This window comes from Protopterus annectens, chromosome 17.part0 (assembly GCF_019279795.1).
Source record: "Protopterus annectens isolate FY-2018-M chromosome 17.part0, PAN1.0, whole genome shotgun sequence".
Classification (NCBI taxonomy): domain Eukaryota; kingdom Metazoa; phylum Chordata; order Ceratodontiformes; family Protopteridae; genus Protopterus; species Protopterus annectens.
The window spans coordinates 671,510,680-671,534,103 of NC_056751.1; the positions used below are offsets into that span (position 1 = coordinate 671,510,680).

The window sequence follows — 23,424 nt, forward strand, 5'->3', positions numbered from 1 at the left end:
CTATCTATCTATTGTTATACAGTGTTATGAATTTATCTCACACGTCACAGAGCATATAGGGTGAAGGATGTCCAAAGGTACTTCTAAGGTGAGGAACATCACCAGCCCATGTAAAGTATGGCAATATGTGATGCACTGGGTGAAGAAAGGCCACAATATACTTTAAACACACACACACACACACACACACACACACACACACACACACACACACACACACACACACATTTGCCATAACTGGGATTAGAACTCCTACCTAACTAGTTATTTGTACTATAATGCTATGCAATGCTATAGGGTAAAGGATGTCCAAAGGTACTTCTAAGGTGAGGAACATCACCAGCCCATGTAAAGTATGGCAATGGGTGATTCACTGGGTGAAGAAAGGCCACAATATACATTAAACACACACACACACATTTGCCAGAACTGGGATTAGAACTCATACCTAACTAGTTATTTGTACTATAATTCTATGCAGCTATTGTATGCACCCCAGAGCTTATAGGGCTGAAGCCTGATGAAAGAGACTTCTAATGTGATTGTTATCTGCAGGACTGCTAAAGTAGGGCAATGGGAAGTGTACTTGGTTTGAATTGACCCAAAATCTTTAACTTCTTAACACACACACACACACACACACACACACACACACACACACACACACACACACACACACACACACATACACACACACACACACACACACACACACACACACACACATACTCACTTTTATATTTGCCAGGACTGAAATTAGAACTCCTACCTAACTAGTTATTTGTACTATAGTGTTATGCAGTTATCACATGCACCACAGAGTTTATAGGGTTGCAACCTGATGAAAGGGACTTCTATGGTGACAGACATCTTCAGGACTGCTAAAGTATGGCACTGGAAAGTGCACTGGGTGGGAAAGGCCTGCTAATTCCTAGATCCTACTGACAATTCTCTCAGTGTATGAGCATGCCCAGTGTGACCTTCTATAGTTAATGTGGGACTCCATTCCAGGGATTGTTGTACTCCAGCCTGGCTTGTTTTGTGCTACAGCCATACCACTCAACCCGTTGGTGCAGGATATCTGGAGATAGCCTATCAAAATGGGGAGACAACGGGTCATAAGGTGATTGTGACTATTTCTCTCAGTAATGTATGGGTTGCTAGGGTTACATGGTTTGTTTTAGCAGACACCTGACATATATGACATTTGACACTGTCATGTATTGTTTCAGTACCTCGTAACATACCTCCTCAGATCATCACAGTGATTTATTAGAGGAATACAGGCTGGATAATGCACACACCAATATTATGGGATAAATGCTATGAGTTTCTGCACAATCCATCCTGTTGAAAGATGTGCCTACAACCAATTGACTGCTGGAGCTGTGGAAATGGTCTAGCACCTGGGTAATATATTATAATGGTGGAATCTTTGTGCATTTCTCTTCTGGAATGGTCTGATTTCCAGTCCATGGTTGGGTAATATAAGTCAGACAGGATTGGGGTTACAGGCAGACTCCAGATAGATTTGTAGAATATAAGATATGTAGGGGGGGTGTCCTAGGTCAGATATATTGGCTCATAGCTACCAGTACTTTGCATAGGGGTCTTTTCAAAGGTTGGCTGCACTTGGAGGGTCTTGTGTGTGTCAGACTGTTTGCCCAGCCTGAAGGTGTGTGTGTGTGTGTGTGTGTGTGTGTGTGTGTGTGTGTGTGTGTGTGTGTGTGTGTGTGTGTGTGTGCCTCACATATATGCAAGGCCCACCTCATTTTGCTTGGCTGGCCACATTTTGCGGTCAGGATTTTGCATAGAATGAGTGATGAGGGAAGGTTGTGTTACTCCTCATGGCTGTGGACCAGGGTTCTGGGGGTCAAGCATGTCACCATCTTCCAGGGTCAGGACTGCCTGCAATAAGCGCATTTCCATATTTAGACTCCTAGCCCTGCCTGTCGACTGTACAGAGTATCACAGAATGTCTAGATTCATGACTCATATATCTGGTTGGCTACCCAAATGGGTGTGGTTTTCAAGGAAAAGTATTTTGCAAGTCTCTCAGGGTTGACGTCAGATATTACTGACAGTTGACATTGCAGTTTCAGACTTCATACCCTTCAGACATTCCATGCTAGTACAATCATTTCATCAACTTTCTGACATTATTAGAGCAGCATTTCAAAGGTGTCCTTCTCTTTGGACCTTTATTACCCCATTATTCTTGGCTTTGTCCAGATTTCTGGCTCCCGGAGGCTGGCAGGTTTGCTCCTAGCAGTTAGCAGCATGGCCTTTCTTTGCATTTTGTAGACTGTGTTATGTTAGTGTTATGGACCCCATGACACTCCCTAACAGGGCACTGTGGGTGAGGCATGGGCATTTGCCAGAGGCATGTAGGCCAGGTGTGACAGATGCATGCCATCTGTAGCAAGGCAGTATATTCTGATGATCATATGTTCCCAGGCTGCTGGCAATGGACACCCCTGGGATTGCACCAGTAAGTTGACTGGGTGTTATTGACAATTGCTTTCTGTTCATGTTGAGACATCACTCTAGTTGACAGTTGGATGCTGCTTAAGGCTAGGGACATGTTATTGCATTTCTATGGGACTATGGGTGGGGGTGACACATCTGTACACAATACACATTTGCAGAGACTGTGCTATTTGCTTAACATTTTAGTCCTGTTTAGCATAGTGGTGTGCTCTATCTTTGAGACTCCAGGCATAAGGCTGTAAGGATGCATAAGGATATTGGCTAAGGCTCTTGCTGCCCCTATAGTGCCTTTTTAGGCAAGGTTCAAATAACAAATTCACCACCATAACAGGAACAGGCAAGCAAAAACTGAGGGTAATGCTACTCAATGCTAGAAGTCTAAATCTCAAAATGCACTCACTCGAGGCACTCCTTAAAATGGAGAACATCGATATCTGTGTAGTGACTGAGACCTAGTTCAAGGCTCCAGAGAGCACCCCTGCACTACCAGGCTATAACTCATACCAAACTTATCAGCCATATAACCTGGACCAAAACACCAAAGGCGGAGGTGTGTCCATATTCATTAAGGATAGCCCCACCTCCAGGCTAGTTGCTCAGCATAATGCATCCGAGGTTTTCCAAGTGCAACTAACTCTGGGCAAAACTTCAATCCAAATTGTAGCTTGCTACAGATCCCCCACCATGCCCCAGGATTCCCACTCCTCTTTTCTTGATGTGCTGGAAAATATTAGGGTACAACCAAATACCCTAAGAATGGGCGACTACAACTACCCCACCATTAACTGGGAAAACTACTTGTGTACCAACTCCTTAGCTCAATGCTTTCTGGAATTCATAAACTCCAATGCCCTGGATCAACTTATCCACACCCCAACCAGGGGCAACAATATCCTAGACCTAGTAATTGCCAACATGAGTGACTGGTGTTCTACACCTGAAGTCAACTCCTCATTGGTCTAATCCAACCATAAGCTAATCACCCTTGATATCCACATCCCGCTCCCACCCCCCATTAAGGAAACCACAGTAAAACATTTCTCCAAAGCCAACTTCATGCTTCTTAAGACAGAAGTGGTGAACTTCATGACACCCATGCCGATGGACAATATAGTTACAACTGCTGAATCCTACACAAATGCACTCTATAAGCACTTACACAAGTGCATGGATCGTGCTATCCCAAACAGAACCAAGATGCTATCCTCCAAAATAAGGAAGCCAATCTGGTGGTCCTCTGCCATAAACAAACTGTACAACAGAAAGAAGAAACTGTTGCAAAAGAGAGTAAAATCCCATGAGTGGAGGAGCTTCCTGGTCAGCCTCAGTAAGAAGCTGAGATCCCTTATAAGATCCTCCAAAGCTAGCTACGAAAACAAAATCACCACTTATTCCAAGGACAACCACAAAGCATTCTATAGCTATGCCAAGAATCACGATGGCAACACCCAGATCTGCTCTGAGTTACAGAACAAAGGCCAGAAAATTACAGAACCAACTGATATTGCCAACATCTTGGCAGATATATTCAGTGCTAACTTTACTCACCTTTCACCCCCTAAAGGGCCCATATCTATACAGGAAGAATGCAGAGTCCCTGTAACCCCAACTACGCAGGTAAAAGCTGCACTCTCTAAAGCCAAAAACACAGCATCCATGGGACTGGACAACATCCCAGGCTGTGTTTTATATGAACTTCAGAACGAACTGGCTCTCCACTTAAGCACCATGTTAAATAATAGCCTCGCATCAGGCTTTGTGCCCACTGAATGGCACACAGCAACAGTTATCCCACTCCACAATGGGGTAGCCACCACTGATCCTGGGAACTATCGACCTATTAGCCTGATGAGCCTGGTCTAAAAGGCCATGAAACATATCATTATGGAACTCATAAACAAAGACATTGGTAAACTCCGAACTCTGGATCCCACCCAGTTCAGGTTTGTGAAAGGCAGATCATGCCTCCTGAACCTGATCAACTTCTTTGAGGCAGTCACCAAAGCCGTAGATGAGGGTAAGGTGGTTCACACAGCTTTTCTTGACCTCGCCAAGGCTTTTGACACCATCCCCCATTCTGGAATTATAGCTAAACTCACCAAACTAGGTATAAATCCCTACAACACAAGATGGGTTGCCAACTGGCTCACTGACAGAACCCACACTGTAAATGTTGCAGACTTCAAATCTGACCTCAAAGCAGTGACAAGTGGAGTACCACAGGGTTTTGTCCTGGGACCTATCCTGTTTGGTATCTACTTCTCTGAAGTACAGGCTAACACAGAAGACCTCTGGCTAATGAAGTTCGCAGATGACTGCAAGCTAGGAGCCATAGTCAAGTCCCCAAATGATGTGGACATCCTACAGAAGGGCTTCGCTGAGACAGATGCCTGGTGTCAGAGCCATGGCCTCAAGCTCAATGCCAAAAAGTGCAGTTTCATCCCCTTTGGTAAAAACTCTGTACCCATGAACTACCACATAGGCAGCAATCTACTCAACACCGAATGCATGATAAGAGACCTTGGGACCCAGGTGGACAGTAGTCTCTCCTTTGATAGTCACATCGCCACAGTAGTCAGGAAGTCCTTCTACGTGGCACACCTCATCATAAAAGGGTTCTCATTCAGTAAAAAAAGATGTCATTGTTCCCCTCTACTCGACACTCATTAGACCCATTATAGATAAAACGCCCCATTTTGGAATGTACCTCACATGAAATCTGAAGCAGCTGGAAAGGCCACAGAAGTACCTCACAAAGAGGATTACTGGCCTCAAACAAATGCCCTACACTGACCGCCTCAAAAAACACCAGCTTTACTCCGTAGCATATCGCCTACTCCGAGATGATCTCTGCCTAACATATAAAGCTATGTCAAACCCAGAGCTGTTGGACATGCTACACCTACAGAAATGCCAATCCCTCCGAGCTACATGCTCTAGGGACCTAAACCTTGTCACCACAATAAACAGGACATGCTGGAGGGATAGATTCTTGTCCCAGAGACTTCCCATACTCTGGAACAGGCTACCCATCTATGTCAAGCAAAGTTCTTCACTAGCACTCTTCAAGAAAAATCTTGATTAGTGGATGGGAAATAGGAAATACACCATTCTCTTCAATTCTGTGTCTCTGCTCAACATTGGCACAGGAAAATACATTTCTTGGGTGGCATAAGCCAGGGAACCTTGTTGGCTAGGCTTACCTAGGCCCTTGGGCCGATAGCCTAGTACCTACCTATGAACCTATGAACTTATAACAGTATCAACCACAGGTCAGATTGTTCTGGCATAAACATTTGTAGTTTCAAACTTCTTATCTTTCAGAACCATACTGCCACTGCCAGACCTGCTGTGATATCACTGTGTAAGTCTGTAGGTGGGAATTTCATGGATGTCACCATGTGGGGACCTTTGCCAGACATTTCTGTATGGTTTTCTACATCTGATCTGCTGGGTGAGGCTGGGGTGATTATGGAACCCCCACTTTGATATCCATGCATGTGACCTATGACACCCCAGTTATTTGGCTCACCACATATACTGTAGTGGTATTTGTCAACTAGGGTGGTACTGCATAGTGTGGGTAAGCCAGTACTGGGCATACACTTTCTGCTGTCCCACAGAGCTGTTAGTTGCCTGCTGCTATCCCTGTAAGCCACCCCATTCCCTTGCATACTTGCATCAATACCATAGATTTGCTATCAGAACTTTCTACTCCATTCATTTATTGTAAAGAAGACTGACTTACCTTGTGCCTGAGTTAGTTGTGACGACGGTGCTTAAGGGCTGACTATGTCGGATGCACACAGTACACTGCCTATACATGGTAAGGTATAGGTGGTGTGATGTTTGGCATCCATTTTACTGTGTGTGCGAGTCAAAGTGAGATATCAGTCCCTTGGGCCCTACAGTGTCAGTGTATGTGCTATGTGTAGCCTCTTTGCCAAGGACAGGGCATACTGGGCAGCCCTCCATCTGCTTACATGAACAGGCTTAGGATGTTCCTCCTCCGAGTTCCTCTGTGCCTGTTGAGACCTTGGCAATGATGGAAGGCTGTGTGGGTCTTCCCCATTTGGTTCCTGCTGCAGCTGTTTCCACAGTATCATATTGTGTAGCATGGCACATACTATGAACATGTGTGCACATGTGGCTGGAGAGTACTGCAAGGCTCCACCGGATATGACAAGGCAGCGGAACCATGACTTGAGCATTCCAAACACACACTCTGTAATGATCCTGGTTTGTGTGTGTGTGCCTCATTATGGCATTCTTGCGTGGGTGTGTGTGCATTTCTGATGGGTGTCATTAGCCATGGCTTCAATGTGTAGCCAGCATCCCCCACCAGATGGCCTTATGGGATGTGCCCACTGGCAAATACCTGGTACAGCTTTGACGAATGCCAGATGTAGGAGTTATGATAGCTTCCAGGGCTGCCAGCACACACATTCATGATAATGCCCTGGGCATTGCACATGACCTGGCAGTTGATGGAGTGGAACCCCTTGCGGTTTAGGTAGACCCTACCCTGGTCACTGGGTGGTGATTTGATGTGGATGTGCGTGCAGTCTATGGCACCCAGTACCTCCAGGTATTCTGTTACATGGTGGAAGAGACACATATTGCTGGTCCGCTCCTCAGGGGTGCTGGGGAAGTAAATGTGCTCAGCAGAATGTGGTTGCATGGCATCCCGGAACTGGTGGAGTATCCTGGGCAGAGATGCCTGTGAGACCCCCATGATATCTCCAGTTGGTCTTTGGAAAGTACCTGTAGCTAGTATTCTTAAGGATACCCATACCTTGGTATCCACTGGGATGGGTTCCCTCTCTGTTGGTTCTGGATCTGAGGCAAGGCCGGCACAGCTTAACAAGTTGCTGAAGTATGTCCCTGTCCACCCTTTAGTGCTCTACTCTCTCCAGATTATATAGCCCCTGATAAGTTATGCTGGGTTTCAACACTCTTCTCCTCCTCCTCGGTCTGAGTCAGTTATCAGCATTATCTTCCTGAGTGCCCTCGGCCTTTTGCACATACTGATAGATCAAAGCGATTGCAGCCCCTGTCATTTTTTGCTAGTTTTGTCAGTTAAAATTCCCCAGTATGTGTATACCTATGGTGCAGAATTTGTGGGAAAAAACAGACTGGAAGGTGTTTTCATAGTTTATAGTGGTTTGCTGCAGATACTGCCTGTGTGATTGGCTGACTTTGAGACATTCCACCTGCCAGCTATTTTACTTGTATTTGAGTGGCTGTATTTTGCTATTTCCCCTTTTTTTTTTCTTTTCTCCCTTCCCATCTCTGCACCTTTTAATCCGCGAGGCACGGCACACAAACTCACTGCCTAAATGTAAACTGTGCTGCTATTTCCATTATTATTTTTTTGTTGTTGTTGTTGTTTAAGAACCAGTGTGCACCACACACACCTGTTTAGCTAAGGTAAACAGATTTTAGCAGAAATGGCCCTCCCTGGACACGAACACACTCTTCATTTCATGGTGTAAGACATTACAGCCCGAGACACACCCCCTTACTTAGCTGTGCTTAGCTAAGCACAAACCAGGGCAACGGAGCTCCAATGTGCTTACAGCAAGCATAACACACCTCCTTTTAATGTTAGCTGCTCCTCCTGCCTACACTATCCTGTTCTAGCACCTACATGGTTAGGTGCAGTGTGTGGACTTAGAATATTTTGTGATTCAGTAAATTCCCCCTCATTTGCATACCACACTGCCTTAGTCCATAGTTACTGCTTTGACACGGAGCCTTTCCCCTTGAAAACCAGTGCTCCCTGGTAATGTTTTGATTCTGCATGCCATTGACTATAATGACAAAATGCAGATTTCCCCTAAAATTGAGTTTTTACATTTTTTTTTTGTTTATTTTTGGCACAATCCCATTTGCACGCCACTGCCCTATGCCTAAATGGCCAAGATCGGTCCCCAAAAATTATTTATTAAATTAAACACTTTCCCATGCTAATGGACATATATTTGGCCATTGGAATGCCTAAAGTTTATAATACATGCTTTTATTTGAGCTGTCATGCCTTCATTTTGCTTTTTGCAGAAATGTTCTCAGTTAGTAACCAAACACATTTCTGCAACAAGCACTGTTCCTGCATGGATGCCTGCCTGCTTCCTGAATTACTAATTCATCTCATTTGCATGGTTTTCACCAGCAAATGAGGTAATTAGCATTCTGCATGGCTTTCTGTGCAGGAACAGTGTCGGCAGGCTCGTGCATGTCAGATCATCTGTTTCCTGAATTGCTCAGTGGCCATATTCCATCCAGGAATGGCTACACTGTTCCTGAATGGAAAAAGAGTTTAATGAATCCTGGGGAATGTCTAGATACAATCACGATTAAAAAAAAAATGGTTAATACTACAAATATGTAGGGATGGATTTTGTAAACTGAATGATAAATAAGATATTTAACTTGTATAAGAAATCCTTCCCTCAAATATTGGAATTCCTAATTAGTACTAATAATAAAACAAATTAAATAAGTCTTACTTAGCACAGATTTATAGAATCTTTAGTTTAGACTTCTTGCACTTAAACAATATTTTTTGGAATTATTCCACAAAAATTAATAACAGAAATTTTACCAATGAAGATAAAAAATAGTATTAAAATCAGTAGAAAAAAAACAACATCATCTTTATATTGGAAAATTTTCAACTAGAAATTCTTGCACAGAGCATTTTTACACTTAACAAGGTTGCAATTATTTATAAATAAAGCAGAATAAAATGCTGGGAATCTGATTCTAAGGTAAGAGCTGAATGGATACATTTGGTAAATGAATGTGAGGTCATCTCCCTTTTTGGAAAGAAATTAATAATATTATTCAAGCATTGTGGTTGGATAGATGTAATATTTCCAAGTCATTGATTTTGATACTCTGATCCCTGATATAATTCCAAGGACTCAAGTGCCTCTTCTTTAGTCTATACTAGCAAAATTTAGGAAAATAATAACCAAGAATTAGAAGAGTAAAACTACTCTCTCGTGTACTGAATGTCTTAGTATGGCAAAAATTATATGTAGTAGTGAGTTACATATTATTAGGATAAGAACTTCTAATATTACTCATTGCATTAAACAAGGGGCTAAGACTTAAAGATTTGCTTGAAAAATATTAGCTGTTGTTAATTTGTATTACATTGATACATTACACAGCTCTGGACATATGTAAATCGTTATTCATTTGTTTTGTTTGTTTTATTTTACTCTTATTGTTCTTTGTTATTAAAATAAAAATAAACATTTATCAAAAAAAAAAGAAAGAAAGAAATATACAGACTGTTCCAGTTAGAGTCTTATATATAGAGAGAGTCTATATTACATCATCGAACACTTAGAAAAGTGTACAATGATTTATTGACTCCATGTAAGCAAAAGCCTACAAACTCCAACACTTAGAACAGCAATTTTTTTCCAAGGGAAAAAAATTACTGTTCCAAAAAAAATAAATAAATAAATAAAAATACACTTAAAACATAACATAAAGTGGGGGTTATGCCCCCCACATCCCCCTGATGTGAGGGGCTGTGCCCCCCACACCCCCCTACTTAAATATACCAACTCAGAGATCGCACTACAGTGACGAAAACGGCAAAGTAACAGATGTGGCCAAGCAATTTCTTTCCCAGGGAAAGAATTTGTTTATATTCCGCTTCATCATTTTGCCTTTTTGTCTTTTTAAGTTTGACCAAGACACATTCGAAAGAATGCATCTTCGGTCATCTAATAGGAACTCTCTCTCTCTCTCTATATATATATATATATATATATATATATATTTCTTTTTTTTTTTTTTTTTTTTTTTTTTTTTTTTAAGCAAAAATGTAGGGACACAACAGTCTATTACTCCACTATAGTTTACTGAATTATCTGCACTGAATCCATTCTGATGGTGATCTGGAACCCACAGATTGCATCAAAGATGTCAGTCGAAACATATGCACTTGGATACTCAACTCTTATGGCTTTTTAGAGAAATTTAAAGTTTAACCTTGACTATTGTATATTAAAACTTCTGACTTGTTCTGTACTTAAAATGTATCTTGTCACTATTGTAACAGCTTGTTGCCTAGTGACATCTGTCCACATGTACTCAAACTTAAGTTTCTTGCCCCCTTGATCCCTTAAATCTTATCCATGATTATCCTGACCAAAGATAGAGATCAGTGCTTCCTCAACAATGCTAAAGCCAGGTCAATAAATAATGGACTTCAGCCATCACTGCTACCAGTTAATTATTCATCATCAGCACCGACAAACTTGTATACAGACACGCTATCATGACAAATAAAAATGCCTGAGTGTCTACAAATCTGCACAAAAGCAAAAATCACTTTTTACCCTTGCCCCATCCTTCTTACAACAACTATAGGCATCTCTGTCTTTGCACCATTGAACTACACTGTACCATTGCCATTAGATGTATTTTTCAGGGTCCCACCACCCACTGAAGGAAATAATATTTCTTTAAATCAATAATGAATCAGCATCTTCCAAATTTCCAACAATAATGTGAAACATTAACATCACATTTCCATGTTATTGTCTTCCAATGTGTACATGCCAAGCAGTTTTACCAAATAATATATTTATACAAATCATATCATATGAATTATATTGTATGATATTCACTGTGTATCCTTTTTCAGATAATCAGTGTGTGGTAATGCCTGTACTGCCAATACAAAAATACCTTACATTGAGTGGAATAGCAAAATATATTAAATACTGTTTTCTATCTGTGTTATACATACTTCTTCCATTGGGTGAGTACAGTTTAGCAGTTGAGTCTGCGTTTCCCAAATCATAGACAACTGGTATGGCTGGCCCATTATTAGTAAGGCAGCTTCCACCATTCCACGTGACTGGCACTAACTAGGAGAAAGAAAACAAAACAGTTATTCATTTTCAACTCTGTTTCTTCTAATGGCATTCAGATACAACAGTGCATACTACCACCAGCTGTCTTATCTGGGATACTGAAAACTATCAAATGACATTTAAACGCACAGTATAGGACCTCATTGTTCTATTACAGTGTGCCATAGTATAATCCATATTAAAATGGAAAAAGTCTTGAAGCATTTACCAACTCTAGTTATAATAATGTTGGCGCATAACTGCTGTTACACAGCCGAAAAATGTCAAGTCAAAGTTCCTTCTCACTGTTCAAATAGCAGCTTTGCTTTTTTCATTTCCTTCTCAAAATAAACCAGTATTGGTGGGGTGTTGAAAAGCCAAGAAAGATGGATACATTAGGGTTTACTTCCATCCTGTAAATGCTCTGATAATTTATTTTTATGTACAAGGTTGCAAATAGGGGCGGTGATAGAAAATACAAGGCAAGTGGCAAAACAGTCCATCACAAGACACTGAAAGACCTACATATCTCTCATATTAAGGAATATTGGAATTACTTCAAGCCATATACCAGAGAGAGCTACACATAGCATAACATAAGAATAAACTACTGCAATTTATGAGTGTCTGATCACTGAGTCTTACACTAAATGAAAGTGTATAAGAAATAACCCTCACATGCACAAATGTAACATTTTACCCCTATTTAGATCAACTACAGTAAATGCTACATTAACTTGAGAGCCAAGCCTGGTTGTTCTAACCCTATGAGAATGCAACTTCATTAGCAATTATAGAACATTTAAGAAGACACGTTGTTTATTTGCAATGTTTCACCTATCTGATGTTATAGATGTTTTCATCATTGTTTGACAGGACTATGCATAAATAATGGAAATGTTTTAAAGATACACTTTCTCAGAAAATATATTTCATTCAAATGCCAAATTAACGACCTGTGTATTTAATCATTTTGTATATAACAGTATTAGATCAGTCAATCTCTTTAACAGATGACATTGTTTCCATTATAACCTTGTTTTAAAATTCAAGAGATATACGCAAAAAAAGAAAATATAAGGGAACTGTGCCAGGAAGCCATTAACACCTTGTCAGTACCCAGTTTAGGCCTTACCCCCCCCCCCTTTTCAAAGGAGGACAGGCAAGGGGTGAATTTATAAATGCCCATCTAATTACATAGTTCCTTTTTGGTGGAAGATTGTAAACTGCATTCTTAATTTGGAGAGGAAATTTATTCCAGAGAAAGAGCAGACACATCATGACAAATCTATGTTTCTGTCTCCTTTTGTTTCGTTGTTTATTTTTTATCAGTTTAAGTCTCTGATCCTAGTATTTGTAGGACTGTTTAATTCACAGAGCATATCTATAGGATGTGTAATTAATGATACAGGGTGCGAAATAGTATTTTTTCTTAATTTTGTTGAGATTTATGTATGATATTCCACATGATGAGAGGAAAATTGATCAGATCCTCACCAACCCAGCAACACACTGGCCATGCGGTCTGAGCTGCAGACCGTGTGCACTGAGATGTCATGTTTTAAAAAGCTATCATTAAATAGGGGCAGGCACACCAAGGATAAAGGCATTAAGTTCTCTTGGCAAAAAAAAAGAGAGAATCCTAGGCTGTATGATACATCAGAAGTTCTCCTTGAGCATTTGGAGAATTTGGAATGTAGATCAAGAAGGGGGAATTTAAGAATTACCTGATTACCATAAGGCAAGGTCAGGGCCAAAAAGATAATCTTTATGAAAATATGAATTGCTATTTTGGTGAAGAACTCTCCCACTCTGCACTCACAGATTGATTATGCACACAGGTTTGGCAGGGAGGATAAAATTGCTGAGAAATTGATGCATCTTGTAGAAAAACACTTTTGTAGAACTAAGGTATGGCTAGTCAAGCAGTTGGCTTTGCAGAAGTGGCTCAATATAGTAGGCTGTTGGGTAAAAATATTGGGATTTCTTTCTCCAGCAGTTCATCAATGGTAGGCTAAACATTCCCTCTTGTAAGAATCATGAAAACAGAAGGAATGGTGGTTGAAAGGAAGTTTTTATCTCTTCTGAGTATGCTGTGGTCCAGTACAAGGTAATGATGCAGAAATGTGGCTCAGGCTGTAGAATGCTACAATAAAGCAATCAAATAGAAGGCTTCCTGGTAGAAAGTTAGTGGCTCATAGAAAGTCTGTTTGATTAATGTTGAGTCATCAAAATTAATTCTGGTGAACCGGGAAAAAACAAAAAAAATATTTGTCAAAACGACCTTTGAGGAACAGCTCAACAATTTTGTTTTTGCAGAGGGACAAGCCCCCCTGCACACCCCACATGGGCCTAGACTTACATATACCAACTCCAAGGTTGCACAACAGTGGAGAAAAAAAGCAAACTCCACCGTTGGAGAAAGAAATTTCAGTGAACAGCATTTGCTGTTTTTGCATTCACAGAAATTACTGTTGATGAGACGGTGATGTACTCCTGAGTCAGTTATGGAGGTGCAGTTCTGAGGGTGCTGGTAACTTCATGCAGAAGGATAAAAGGCAGAAGTGCAGCACTGTCAATTGAAAATAGCTGAGTTTCCCAAATGTGCAAATTACTGGGGCACAAAGCAGCAGCAGTAAGTGATCTGCTGAACTACTGCCTCTGAGTGGCATCATGGAATTCCAAGATAGATTCCCCCTTAAATTTAAAGACAAGATCTCAAATAAAAGGAAGAGTTAGAGCAATTATAACAAAATCAGTGATTTATTTCAAAAGATCTTATAGTTAATGTGAATTTGCCAAGTGACAGATAACATAGTAAAACAGTTAAGGAACAGTTGGCTAATCAGATACACAACAGTGTGGTGCTGTAATATGTTGGCTGAAGGGCCTGTTTCAGAACCTGAAAGACCATGATGGATACGCTCTAGTAAATGATGTCAGAAGGAGTATGGATGGGTTTTTTACTTTAGTTTGGACCTCATCTAACCAGTATTTCTCAGTGGTTGTTCTTTTTTTCTTCCAGTGCTTTGCTTGAGTGTCTTTTGATGGGGGGGGGGGGTATGTCCACGAAGAATAGTGATAACAACAGAGTGGCTAAATCATGAAAGTCAAACGAGAGGAAAAACAAGCATCACACTAGTTTTATACTACAAGGATGAGGACGTATGGAAGGCCTTGCTCTTGTGTGAATTTTTGCTCTATGTTTGGGAGTACAATGGAGAGTAGAGTTCTGACAACTGGGATCCCTTACTTAAGTAGTTTTCATCACTGGTTTGAAAAGACTATTGGGACACTAGCTTGCCCTGGTGAACAACTGCAAGTTAATCCCAGAACTTAAAATGAATGGGCTGGACTAAAAATGTAAGTATTTTGTCTGAGGAGTGTCTTTCATATTAAGAGATGGAAGTGGAAGTTGTGGTTCACATGTTTAGAAGTTGCAGGCTGCCACTAAACTGTTTCTACTATCAATGAGTATGCAATAGGTAATTGTCTGTATATAACGTTTACACTTTTTCATCTGCTTGTCTCTTCTCTGTGACCGTTTTTGCTCATTTTTTTGATTGTTTGTCTAAATTAGGTAAATGGAAGGGAATGCAACTCAGTTTATTGTTGGGGCACATATTAAAATTAAGGAAATGCTATTTTTGTTTTGCAGAGATTGGGGAAAAGATCACATTGTAAGCATTTTCTTTAAGTCATTATATAACCATGGAAAAACATGGCAGCAAGTTGTGGCTTGTGCAGTAGAATCATAGTAGAGAGAGAGAGAGAGAGAGAGAGAGAGAGAGAGAGAGAGAGAGAGAGCAATGACTTATGTTCTTACATTTAGCTCAGGCTGGGGTGTAGAATGAGGGAAAGATCAAATTAGATTAAGAGGAATAAAGGTATTTAAACCTTCTGCTGCTCCTGGTAGTTATTGGAACCAAGACATTACATTGTTTTATGAGCATAAGAGGAAGCCATGCAGTGCAAAGAAGACTTCATTAGGACACTGGAATACAGAGTACACCAAAAATAGGGAGACAACCACTAGGAGATCACTTTTTCCTATGGCTACTATTTTATTTCATTTTTTTTTCTTTGGAGCTAAAATGATGTTTATGAGGTGCTGGCAGCAAGTCTGTCTTATATAATATGCTAACAGGGTAAGGAGGTGTGGTGAAAAAAGGAGAGCAATGACCTTAAAAGAAGATGTTTGTAGGTCAAAGTTAGTACAGTGCAAACTTGGTGGGATGCTGCATGGCTAAAAGATGTTTGATGTGATTAGCTAAAGAGTCTTCAGTAAGAAGGCGCAGAGAAGGTATGGAAGTATGTGACACATTAGTGTTGATAGTAAAGATGTATAGAAGAGGGGAGGTGAAGAGAATTGGGTGTGTGTAGGTGTGATTTTATGGCATGGGACATGGCAGCTAGGAGCAGTGATATACATTTTTTTGTTGACTGGATGTACTATGAAGATATTGACTTACTGTCACCAGGAATATTAGACATATTCAGTTTGTTAAGGAAACAGAGTTATGATAATATTCAAAGATCCCCCTGATTATTATGGTAGGGAAAGGATTCCTGGAAGACAAGGATGTTGGTCTACCAATCACTAAACTCAGTGGAAGAAGCATTTTGAAATGAGAGTGTATCTGACTATTGAGAAGGTAGTGGAGGAGAAGTGGACAGAATAAAAGGAGAGATGGGGGTTTGCTGGATAGTTGGTTAGGGTACATTTTCTAGGGGTTAGAGCAGCTGTTATTAGGGTAATGATGCTCCCAATGGTCTTATATCTTTTGAGACACATAATGGTGCAACTCCAGGATGAGTGTGAGAAGGAGCTTTATGTGGAGGGGAAGGAAAAGTTGGACTGGAGGAAGAAAGATGAGATGATCTAAGGTATGGGGTAGGTAGGAGTACCTGATTTTAGGAGATATGTGGTGGTGGTTAACATGAATCAACTACTTAGGGGAATCCAGTTCAGGGGAGGGGGGTAAAACTTATTTTTCATAAAAGGAATGACTTTGTAACAGAACTGGCTAATTTGATGATAACATTGAAGGTCATTGAAGTGGGGGTGGTGGTAATGTACTGGATTACAAGTAGAAATAATAAAAAAACACTTGCAGGAGCATTGCATAGAAGTAGGTGAGGTGGAAGAGAGAAAACTATAAGCCATACTGGATGTCAGAGGGATCTGACATAATTTCAGATGGCTTGGTTTAGGGGGATTCCTCTGTGGAAAACAGAGAGAGTTAAGGGGGCTGATTATACGTATACTGGAGTATAAGACTGATCAGGAAAGGAAGGCAATAAATGTTACATATTTTGTTAATCTGATGTGAGCCATTTGGGACTGTGATTTATGGCCCAGGTAAAAACTTGACAAGTCTATACTATAAAGGATCCAGTCATGGACACTGTCACTGGAGTTCCAGAGGAGATATTAGATGTTTTTTAGCTAGAACAGTGTTTTGTATTTTGCAGATGAAATGTCTGTCTCTAACTGAAATCAATGGATATCTGGTCCAGTTGGACTTTCCCCAACTTCCAGAGGGAGCAGCTGTGGAGCTTATGACCCCTGCTATTCTGAAAGAGACTGACTTTCTTTTAGAATCCCAGTCCTCTGGTAGACACCAGGTTCAGACGGTATCCCAGATTAAATATATAAAATACATAAAGATTATGTTCTTCTAGTCTAGTTAAAGCTGTGTAATGGCTTCATGAGGGAAGGGAAAATAGAGTTTCTTCAAAGGTCTGAAGCCAAGTAAAGATCTTATTCAAGTCTATTCTTATTGCCCAATCTCTGTGTTAAATCAAGACTACAAAATTTTTGTTAGGATTTTGGCTAAGAGGCTGGCTAAATTCTTCTTAGGATTAGTATATACAGATCAAAATGGGTTTATTCAAAGTTGGACTACCTTTGATAATTTAATTTTGTCAAACATGCTAATGGAAAATGTGAATATTAGAAATACTTCATTAATGCTGATCAGTTGTGACACTAAGAAAGCCTTTGACAAGGCAGATATTGAGTATTTATACTTAATATGTTGGCAAAATCTGACTTCTCCAAAAGATTTTCTACTCTACTGAAGGATTTGTAACAGGGATCCTGAGCTAGCATTAAAATAAGGATTTGACTTTGATAGTCATTCAACATCTAAAGAGAGATGAGACAATGGTGCCGTTTTCTTTTTTTTTTTTTTTTTTGCATTATTCTTGGAAACCCCGGCTATTTAATTGAGACAGTTATCTTTTGATGGTTTCCATTTACATGGTTTTATTAGAAAGTTAACTTTATATGTAGATATTTGATAGTAATAGTCTCTAATCCTACTGTGGAACTGAAGCCTATAATGCAGGAGTTAAGTAGGGAAGCTGTTTGGATACAGTCAGCAGGGAGAAAACAAAGGCAATTTGTATTAACTTTGTTCCCCCTTAGACTTGATAACCACATTTCCATTTTTAATGCAAATTAGAGATTTAAAATATCTTTGTAAATAACTTGTACCCACTGTATGAGGAATGTTAAACTATGCACAGGTAATGCTGTCTCTTTTTTCTCATAGTCAACTCATGAAATTGTGCCAGCTAATTCAGAAATGTGTTTGGATGAGGGTTAAGTCACACATATCATGGAATATCCTGTCCTTGAGAAGTGTGCTGGGGGTGGGTTTCGGTCTCCAAACCCAGACTTATATCTTGCTATGTGCAGGCTCAAGACCTTTCAAACTGTAAGTACTCCTCCTAGTAACAACAGCTGGAAGGAACTGATGCTTTTGAAATTTGGAAGGTTAACAGGATACTACTTACAGATGCCTGGGCGCTGCAGTCACTCATACAATCCAGGCTTGGACATGGGCTTATGGCTGCCTGAGCAGCTCAAGTGGGCAATTATTCACAACAATGTTCTTGAATGGCTACAAGATCTAGTCTCCAATACTGTGGTTAAGGGATGGGACCTGAGAGATAAGCACAAACTGAGAGAGATGGAACAACAGACTGCTTTGACATATTGGGAGCAATTGTTAGCAGATCACAGGTCAATAGAATATCAGGAGTTTTGCACTTCATTCATTTAGGGTTCTATAAATGAGCGGGTACATGCTTTTGTCATGGGAGATGGATACACTAAGTGCAAGTCCATCCTTTGCTGGTCCAGTGGATACTGGATAGTAGAGCTGACAGGACATCAGGCACGGGAGACACTTAGTCCACACGTATAGGATATTAGTTAAACCCAAAATGAATAACACAAATGGTTACATGATGATCTGGGAGAGAGACGTAGGTCCTCTCACATGTATGGAAAGCCCTCCTACAACTGCCAAGTTATGCTACAAAAAAATCACATAAATTTCACATTTTTGGTTGGCAGTGCTTATTCAAGTTCTTTTATACCACTTTCAGACTTCATAGAATATATCTATCAAGCAATTCCCTATGTTGTTGATGTCAAACAGAAGTCCAAGGGAAATGAGTGCATATCATCTGGGATTGTTCCTTACTGGATGATTTTAACAGAGGGTTGCATGAAGCATGTGATGCTTTATTTAATGACATATTGACTCTTTCCAAGTCTCTACTTTTAACTGGACTGCAGTGGGGGATGACAAATGATCAAAGGGATGATAGGATTCTACATTTCTTGATATTAGTAATTAAAACAGCGTTTACTAGACATTGGAAGGCAGACCACCACCATGATTATGGGGGGGTCTATATTATATGTTCGAAGTTTCAAAACTTCGAATGTCATATAATGAAACTTATATGACTGAAGTTTTAAAACTTTGAACATATAATAATAAAAAAAAAAAAAGAGAGAGAGACTTACCTGAACGTTGTAAGCAGGAGGGCAAGCCCCCATGCACCCCCAGACCCCCCACTACTTAAATATACCAACTCAGAGATAGCACTTTAGTGAGGTGAGATCGTCATAGGGAACATTTCACTATACTTTACTGTACTGCATTCTCAGAGTTGGTATATTTAAGTAGTGAGGGGTGTGCAGGGGGGCTTGCCCCCTGCTTACAACATTCAGGTAACTTTCTCTTCTCTTCTTTCTTTTCTTTTTTTTTTTTTTTTTTATATGTTCGAAGTTTTAAAACTTTGGTAATATAAGTTCAATTATTTGATGTTCGAAGTTTTGAAACTTAGAACATATAATATAGACCCGATTATGGGAGGTTGTTGATAAAGCACATAAGAAATATGGAACTGGCAGTATGTTTCTTACAGCCTCACAGAATATGCCTTCAGTTTTAGAAAAACAGAAGGAATAAACCTTTTGTTTGGTAACAGTCTCCAGCTTAGCTCTGGAGTATATGAGGAATTTGGGGTTGCTCTCCCAATTGAAATGGAGGATGAATCTGTTTATTATTGCAATTCTCATGTCTGTTTTGAGAAGGATGATGGTACCTTGCTATAGTACATTTGGCATGGACTGACATACAACCTGAGATCTATCATTATATTCATTAGTCACTGTAAAGTTATTCTTTTAGTATCCTAAGTTTGAGACAATAAAGTTGTTTGAAATAAAAAAAGTAAGTGAAATCATGTTGATCCACTGATGGAACTTTTAGTCAGTGATGAAAAAATTTTTAAATATTGGTCTTATAGACTTTGAAAGTTGTAAAAATAAAAACTTTTGCATTAGTATGCTTTTCTGAAACTCGTATGTATGTCATTATTTAATAACTTCATTCTTTAATGATTTGTCAGAAAACCACAAATGTTTATAAGCAACAGTCCAAAAATATGAGGCATAAATATGGATGTTCTGAGAAAACATAGACAGTTGAGAGGTATGTCACCAGGGTAATAGCACTCTGTGTGTAGAGTCCGTGGATGTGTCTCTGGGAGAATGCTGATTTGGGGGTGGTCATTTTTTCCTCTAGACTGATGGAAGTGAGGAGGTGGCTTAGGGTGTATAATGTCTACAACACCAATAGTTGTAACACACCATGAAGTTTCCTGTAATTTGACATTGCAAACAAATGATGTGCATAACACCTGATAGACCACAGAAGCTGAATGTATTTTTGGATGGCACATGTGCTCTTGAAAGTATGGAATGTATGTAATAACTCTTTCTATCAAGTTACCATTAAATGCAAACAAATGCTTTGTTATATAAGGAAGAGGGCCACTAGGTTTATATTTACGGGTTAGGTATATGTAATTGGCATCAGCAGTGTGTGAGCTGTTTAGAGGAATGTGTTTGTGTATTTTCTTTGTATAATTTAATAAAAGTGATTTAGAAAAAATAAAAGAATATTTACTTCTGAATCTTATTTGCTGTTTGAGAAACAGGGGATAGACTGTATTGAATTTTTGCTGCTTGCTTAATTTAGATAACTAATGTCTGTTTTTCCATTTTGGTTCAAGTCATTAGTGCAAGATATTCAAATATGTTTTTCCTGTGAGAAAATTATTTCTATTACTGTTAGGGTGCTGACAGAACCAAAACAATGAAGCAGCAATGTCTGGTCCAATCAGTATGAAAAATAAAACAGACTCATTTATACAGAAAACTTTGGCCTGTAAAGTTATTGTGAAGACTAGCTGCATTAAGGCTAAAAACATTAAAGAAAGTCAGAGATCAGAAGGAATGAGCCACATAGCAAAAACCACAACAGGGTAGATGTTGCTGTTATATTACAGAAATCTGTCACTAATGTGTTTGTTGAGTAACACTGTAATACAAATCTATCTGTTAACTCTGTTTCAATTCATGTATGTCAAATAAAATAAAAGTGACAGTGAGTGTACCAAACATTGCATTATTGCGTCTCCTACTTTTGTCTACAAGTAAGTTAATAGCATTAAACCATTTAATGATGAAACTATCCTTCTTTGCAAACAGGTATAATGTAGATTAAAAAATATGTAGTCCATACAATTCCATTTAGCTCAAGAATTCTGGACAAAGCCAGAGATAACAAGGGGACAAAGGGACAATTTTTATATAGTACCAAAAGGTAATAAAGCAACAGACTATGCCTCAGCATGAATTGTTTGAACAATAAGAAGTACAAACTTCTAGGGTCTGTCATTATTGACTGATTGTAATCTTTGGTGATTTACTATATAGTCAGGGACATTCTGCAAAATTAGGGACATTCTGCAAAATTAGGGACAATTAAGATGTATGCTCCTGTTTGTCTCACCCTATATATTTACCACATTGAATAAATGTGATAAGATGTTTACAAATCATCCAGTGTCAAACATATCACTTTTGCACCTAAACTGCCCAATTTGTATGCGCAAATTGCATAAAACAAAGGGAGCTGCCCGTGTTTTAAAGTATAACTTATTTTTATCAAGAAAATAAAATAATACAAAAATTCCCTTCATTAAATATCTCCTTCTAAACAAAGGAAAATTTAATAAGAATGTGAAGTCCAGACACAGTTTTAACGGTGACAATATAGAATACGGGCACAATTGCAAACAAAACCTTCAGCTGAGAACCACCACGGTGCCAATAAAGGGTACCCGATACAGTATATAAAACACAATTTATTCACAAACCAAAATGTGACATAAAACATATTTAGAGCTTTTGTTTCCTACTCAGAAATGCATCAGAATCTATATATTGGGTACCCTTTACTGGCACCATGGTGGTTGTCTGCTGAAGGATTTGTTTCTCAGTATTGATTATCTCTCTGCGTTTCCACGAGAATTGGTTGCACAGTTACAAACAGCCAACATTTAAGCACAATTGATTGAAAGCAGATGTTCAGATTTTGTTTTTTGAAAAAGACTGCTTGCACCCATTTTTACCCAAAAGTAATTTGTTTTGGTGGAAAACAGATCAGTTCCCAACTCACCTGTGTGACTTCTGGATTAATATATTTACTAAGGGATGGAGAGTACAGTTTCTTACAGTGGGGAGAAGTGGGCTGCACTATGTAGAAATATTGCATTTTTGAGAATGCTAGAGCTCAACCAAATGCTTTCAATGGGAAGGATTCCAAAAAAAAAAAATGGTCTGCATTTGTGTCAGCTGCCTACTACAGGTAGGACAATTTAAACAACTGAGGAAAAAAATGATTCACGGACACCTTTAGTCACAATGAGGAAAAGGTTATTAGCAGCTAATCAGCATGCCTCTGAATTGCTTCTTTTTACTGCTAAAGTGAAAAGCACTTCATGGTGGTAGTATTCTTTGGTGGCCCGTGCATCAAGCTAGCACAAGCACCATACCTCACAGCTGTCCAGAGGTTTGCAGAATGCTTCTGCTGTCACCTCATGTATGCACTCATTTCCTCATAACCATTTTGACTTTCCAGCACATCACAAAGGCTTACAATTAGTCAGTAATAACAAACACAAGAGTTTCATACTTCTTGTTGCTTAGAAAAGTCATGCTAGTCCAACACCTGTTGTTCTATTAACTTTTTAAGTGAATTGATAGTATTTTTAAAAACTATCCCTGATAGTGGACATTTATTCATTTGAGCAAGGGCATGGAGAGATATGGCAGGCATACCCACCATACACACTTTCAGACATTCACACAGATACATGCACACACACACACACACACACACACACACACACACACACACACACACACACACACACACACACACACACACACACACACGCGCGCGCGCGCACAGAAATATCCCCTTTATCCATCCCCCTACCTACTAGCCCCCACCAACTGTTAACACACACACACACACACACACACACACACACACAAAGTAATCCTACTCCACTCATTCCCCTCCAGATATGCACACTCGCCCATCCCCCACCCCTATGTCTCGGCTGAAGTCTGGTGAGGTCAATGAGTGACAGCAGTCTTTTGGTAACTTGTGCAGCTGAGTGATTCTCTGAATTGCTTAGTAGGGAAAATCAGTATCTGAAAGCATTTATGGGGGAAGAGCATGCCTACTTAGCATTAAATGCTCACTCAGATAACTTTGTTATCCTTTATACATTAAATGCTCACTCATATTGCTTTATTACTCTTTATACATTAAACACTCACTCAGATTACTTTGTTACTCTTTATACATTAAATGCTCACTCAGAT

The 23,424-nt window shown here is 39.6% G+C and overlaps 1 protein-coding gene across 1 annotated transcript in view; it reads right to left on the minus strand.

Moving 5' to 3' along the window:
* The window catches only part of LOC122791747 (intelectin-1a-like), a 478,747-nt gene that overhangs the window by 131,109 nt on the left and 324,214 nt on the right, over window positions 1-23,424 (minus strand). The window contains exon 6 of the mRNA XM_044059659.1: window positions 11,267-11,387. Coding sequence (XP_043915594.1) covers window positions 11,267-11,387 — 121 coding nt within the window. The remainder of the gene's footprint in view (window positions 1-11,266; window positions 11,388-23,424) is intronic.